The sequence below is a fragment of the Lepidochelys kempii genome, chromosome 1 (assembly GCF_965140285.1).
Source record: "Lepidochelys kempii isolate rLepKem1 chromosome 1, rLepKem1.hap1, whole genome shotgun sequence".
Taxonomy (NCBI): Eukaryota; Metazoa; Chordata; order Testudines; family Cheloniidae; genus Lepidochelys; species Lepidochelys kempii.
The window spans coordinates 125,734,814-125,740,813 of record NC_136380.1 but is presented as its reverse complement, the minus strand read 5'-3'; the positions used below and the strand labels follow the sequence as shown (position 1 = coordinate 125,740,813).

The 6,000-nt window shown below is 42.9% G+C and overlaps 1 protein-coding gene across 1 annotated transcript in view; it reads left to right on the top strand.

Moving 5' to 3' along the window:
* Positions 1–645: 645 nt before the first annotated feature.
* LOC140905105 (interleukin-5 receptor subunit alpha) overlaps positions 646–6,000 on the top strand; it is a 29,213-nt gene continuing 23,858 nt past the window's right edge. The window contains exons 1-2 of the mRNA XM_078851158.1: positions 646–907; positions 2,107–2,235. Of these exons, the coding sequence (XP_078707284.1) occupies positions 2,163–2,235 (73 nt within the window). The 5' untranslated portion in view covers positions 646–907; positions 2,107–2,162. The remainder of the gene's footprint in view (positions 908–2,106; positions 2,236–6,000) is intronic.

The window sequence follows — 6,000 nt, the reverse complement described above, 5'->3', positions numbered from 1 at the left end:
ATGCTTTGTGTGTATAAAAAGATCTTCTACACTTTCCACAGTATACATCCGATGAAGTGAGCTGTAGCTCACGAAAGCTTATGCTCAAATAAATTGGTTAGTCTCTAAGGTGCCACAAGTACTCCTTTTCTTTTTGCGAATACAGACTAACACGACTGTTACTCTGAAACCTGTCATGAAACAGATGTAAGCACTTTTTAAATATGGGAAAAACAATCTATTTTCCCTTAATCTGATATTCAGACACATGCAAACCATTTTAGCTGAACCTTTTCCCCAATATACCAGACACTCAGGATGGAAAGTATCAGCTTGAACAGTTAAAGTTTGACAATATTATAAACCACTACCCACGCAGCCAGTAACCAGGCCTCTGGAGAGGAAGTCCTGAACAATCACTAATCAGAGGTCAGTATTCTCACACAATTTAATTACAATTTTAAAAATATTTTTAAAAATATAATTAACAGAATAAACAAGATGAAAGCTGGATAATTCCAGGAACTAAGTTAGGTAGATCTGATATCAAAAGTGAAATTGGTAGGAAAAGTCAAGTTCCTTTTGTCAAGATGAGGCGGGTCATTCTTTCCCCATCCGGTAGGGCTGGAGCTCTTTTGCTGATCTGTTTCCTTGTTATTTGTTGCATACAGCAAGACGCATGAGGCTGTAGTAAGTGCTGTACAATCTTTCCTAGGATTAGAGTTTTTATTTTTGAAACTACAGTTGGTGTTGATTAATTTAATTTCATTTAAGGCCTGGACGTTTCTTTAAAGACAAGAGCTGATAGCAAGATACAGAGTGGTTTGAAAACTTTCTCTTCCAATGAAGTCAAGGGAAGAGATGGTAACGACTGTGACTATTGGGGTCTCAAAGAAGATGAATCTCAAAGCAGTCTGATAAAGTTCTGGTATGTATCCACACTCCCAAGTCTTTAGGGATTGGTTTTGAATTTGATCCTATGCAAGTAGTGACAGGTTGTAATCATTGACATCTGCAGTTTTGTCTTGAGAAGAGGGGAGTCTCTTACATTAATTCCTCAGGCTGTCAATACATAGCCTCAAAACATGACCTCTCTAGGACTGCGGTATCTTATGGAGGTGCTTGGGCCAAATCCCAAGTGATGAGCAGGCTCCCAGGCTGGAAAATGTCCTGCCACAATGTCAAGTATAACTTTGAAAATACACGTGACTAAGAGTTGCTATTTTAAATCGTATGAGCCCACATCTTAAAACTGTAACGTTATCTATGTTGGTTATTTAATTGTTCCTAAATATTTCAGAACATTACATAGCATAATATGATATCACTGCAAGTAGTGTTAGAAAAACCTTTGTCCTCAACCTTAAATACAGTGCAAGTTCTAGTCATGTTCTAATTCTGCAGATGTTGGTAGTGACGCCGCAATTTAAATGGCTTTGAGCTTTGCCTTTAAAGAAGTAATAAAATCTCCATGTTTCACCTTTTAAGGATTGAATTTAGTTCCCAGATTTGGCACTTGACATGTCCAGGTTATTTCTGTAGTGAAATACTCACTTTTTCAGAGAAAACATTTAAAAATGCTGCTGTTTAAAATGTTATCCTCTTTTCCTAATTTCTGTGTGTCCTCCAGCAAAATAATCAGAGTTCCCACACAGAGTAAACTGTCTCTCTCACACACACATAGTTTAAGAGACTATCTTAATATTGTCTCTTGAATAACTGCTTTAAACCATATAGCTGTCAGAACTCCTGAGATCCGTTACTTTCATATTCCGACACAGAGTGCCTGCTTCCTTGTTTCACCAGATGTGCTCTGCACGAACCCAGAAAACCTCAGAGCTGCTCTAACTTGCGCTGGGCACTGGTTCAGCCCTTGGTAGCCCTGAGGATCAGCAGGTGTTGAACACGGGTGGCATACAATGGCTTGCCTCTCCCCACTACCACCACCACTTGCACTAAATAGAGCTCAAACAGACCTGAGAATTGGGAGTGTTATTTCTTTTACAACAAAGTTCAGAATGACATTTTGTATTAGTGGTTTATGTCTATTTAAGAAACCACTTAAAGTGTTAAAAGTCTTTTTTCCACAGCTTGAAAAGAACGGTCATGTCCTAACTGTCTTTTCAGCCTCAAACAGAACTGAAGCATTTCTAAGGGCACATGCTACAATTACTCCTTCAATCATGCTTCTGCTTAGCCTTACCTGGTATGAGATGATTTCTGTTAGCCTGGCAAATGGAGAACCAGCAATAACTGGTAAGTTTTGTGACATTTAAAATGATACAAAGAAGATGAAATTGAAAGCAGTCTGATAAAGTTCTGGTATGTATCCACACTCCCAAGTCTTTAGGGATTGGTTTTGAATTTGATCCCATGCAAGTAGTGACAGGTTGCAATCACTGACATCTGCAGTTTTGTTTTGAGAAGAGGGGAGTCTCTTACATTAATGTTTCACCTTTTAAGGATTGAATTTAGTTCCCAAATTTGGCACTTTACATGTCCAGGTTATTTCTGTAGTGAAATGCTCACTTTTTCAGAGAAAACATTTTAAAATGCTGTTGTCGGATAGGATGTGGTTGGATAGGAAAGGTGCACTGAAAGTGGCAGGGGTCCTATGGGAAAAATAATATGTGATCATATAATTAAAGGTTGTATCACAATGCATACACACAATGGGTCTTAATCTAGGTGTGATAAATGAAGGGGGCGGAGGGATCTCCTTTTTATGGACACCCAGCCAGCCAGTTAGCTATAAAATCCCTGTTAGTATTTGTTCTCTACTTGCTTTACCTGTAAAGGATTAAAAAAAAGTCCACAGGTAAAGGAAGGAAGTGGGCACCTGACCAAAAGAGCCAATGGGAAGGCTAGAACTTTTTAAAATTGGGGAAAAACTTTCCCTTTGTGTCTGTTGTTCTCTGGGGAAGAGGGGAACAGGGCAGCGGTTATGCTGTGAGAAGCTGAAGGCCAGGTATGAAAATCATCAGAATCATACCTAGAAATTGCATATTTGGAAACCCAGATATGTAAGTAGATCAGAAATGTCTAGAAAGATGCAATTAGGTTAATTTCTTTTATTTTGTAAAGCTTGTGGGTTCCTCTGTGCTAGCCCCAAATGCTTCTGTTTTGCTTGTAATCTTTAAGCTGGACCTCAAGAAGGTTATTTTTGATGTTTAATTTTTGTAAGTGGGATTTTTAAATATAGTAAAAGCCTAAGACCCAGATGTATTTTCTTTCTTTTTGTTTTTAATACAATTTAAATTTTTAAATTTTTAAAAAACAGGATTGGATTTTTGGTGTCCTAAAAGGTTTGTGCCCATGTTTTTTTAATTAGCTGGTGGCAACAGCTGGTTTCTTTCTCAGCTCTTCCCTGGGTTGGGGGTGTGTGTGAAAGGACTTGAGGGTACCCCAAACAAAGGAATTCTCAAGTGCGCCTTCCTGGATTCCAATGGGTTTTGCATTTAGGTGGTGGCAGCATCTACACAGCCAAGGTCAGAGAAAAACTGTAACCTTGGGAGTTTAATACAAGCCTGGAGTGGCAAATATTAGTTTTTAGAGTACTTGCAGGCCCCCACCTTCTGCACTTGAAATGCCAGAGTGGGGAATCAGCCTTGACAATAGGCAGCCTCAATTGTGCCATTTCCTAATTTCCCCTGTGGGTCCGGGGACAGAATAGGTCTTCTGCATGTCCTCCTGCATGTCCTGAAACTAAAAGGGGGCTGCCTGGAGAGGGATGGACTCTGCCAGGTTAGAAATTTGCCCAAGACACACCATATGATGAGCAAGTCAACCATGTCTATACCAGATTGATCACAGACCGGGTTAATAATGACCGCGCCATCCACCAGAGTGGACGCAACAAGTATACTACTGGTGTAACCCCAACAAAGAGAATCCCTGGAAGAGATAACATCACCATAGCCACATGAAATGTAAGGACATTGAGACAAATAGTGAAGTTGGAAGAACTTATGTATGAAATGGAATAATACACCTGGCACCTCCTAGGAATCTCTGAGGTCAGATGGAAGAACTTTGGAGAGGTACTAATGGAAGAAGGCCATGTACTCTATTAGAGTGGAGAGGACAAACATGTAAGCGGCATAGGATTTCTTGTGCATAAAGATATCAAGAATTCAGTATTAGGATTCTGTCCAGTGTCCAGCAGGTTTATTTCCATCCTTCTAAAGGCAGTACCATTTAATATCACAGTGGTACGAGTCTACAGCCCGACAACAGACTATGATGATGAGCAAATTGAAGATTTTTACGATCAGCTCCAAGCATCACTGATAAGGTAGACAAGAAAGATATCCTGATTGTATAGGGAGATTGGAATGGTAAAGTGGGTATCATAGGCGCCGACTCCCTGGCTGCTGCCGGGCTGGAGCACCCAAGGGAGAAAAATTAGTAGCCGCTCCGCACCCACTGGGAGCCAAGTTCCCCCTGCCCCCACCTCCTCCTCCCCCAAGCCCGCTGTGTGCCTGCTCCTCCCCCTCCCAGCACTTCCAGCCCGCTGCCTAACAGCTATTTGGCGGTGCTTAGGACTTTCCAGGAGGGAGGGGGAGGAGTGGGGACGTGGTGCTCTCCAGGGAGGAGGCGGTAAAGGGGAGGGGCAGGGGCAGGAACTTGGGGAAAGGGGGTGGAATTGGGGCAGGGTGAGGGGGGGAAGGGGCGGGGCCAGGGGTGGGGGAGTGTCAAGCACCCCCATGGCAGAGGGGAAGTTGGCGCCTATGGTGGGTTCTGACGCACAGGCAAATTAGCGAGATTATTGTGGCCCTTTCTGTAATGCAGTAACCAATGAGAGAGGATTGAGACTTTTGCAGTTTACCAGCTATAACAATCTGGTTCTTGCAAACACATTAGGAGCACATAAAGCAGCCAGACGATCAACGTGGTACACACCTAATGGTCTACATCACAGCCAGTTTGACTACATCATGGTGCAAAACCGATTTAGTTCTGGGATTAACAGTGCTAAAACAAGGAGTTTCCCCGGTACTGATATTGGAAGTGATCATGACCTTGTGATGCTAAATTTTTGGCTGCGGCTAAGGAAAATCGTCAGGCCAAAGTTCACCAGAACCAAGTTTGACTTAGCAAGACTCAGAGACCAGAACATTGCAGAGTCATTCCAAGCAATGGTCAGTGGAAAATTTGCCCCACTGCTTGCTTTAGAGGAAGACATAGAAACAATCACCAACAATTTCAATGCTGTAATGCAGTGATTCCCAAACTTGTTCCGCCGCTTGTGCAGGGAAAGCCCCTGGCAGGCCGGGCCAGTTTGTTTACCTGCCATGTTTGCAGGTTCGGCCGTTTGTGGCTCCCACTGGCCACGGTTCGTTGCTCCAGGCCAATGGGGGCTGCGGGAAGCGGCGGCTGGTACGTCCCTCAGCCCGCAGCCCCCATTGGCCTGCAGTGGCGAACCGCGGCCAGTGGGAGCCGCCATCAGCCGAACCTGCGGGCGCAGCAGGTAAACACACCGGCCCGGTCCGCCAGGGGCTTTCCCTGAGTAAGCGGCATCCCAAGTTTGGGAACCACTGCTCTAATGAATGAAGCAGCAATGGACATCCTTGGGAAACATTGTAAGACGACAAAACCATGGGTCACAAATGAAATATTATAAATGTGCAACATTAGAAGAGAACTTAAGAGAAACAAGAACAGCACTAAGGGAGCTGATAAATACAGAGCAATTGGCAGAAAGATCAAGAAAGGAATGAAGGTGGCCAAGGAGATATGGATTGAAAAAGAATGCTCTAAAATTGAAGAGCGTATCAATAATAAAAATAGCAAACGAGCCTTCCAGATTGTAAAAGATCTGATGAAGGAAAGAGGGACCAAAGCTAACGCAATTCAAGACAAAGAATGAAACAGTCTTACAGAAGAAAGGGACATCATCAATAGGTGGACAAAGTACCACTCTGATCTATGCAACTGCCAGACAAATGGAAATCCTATTGTCTTAGACAGCCCAGATTCTTACCATTAAACAACTGTAGGCCAAGGCCAGCAGTGCAGTTC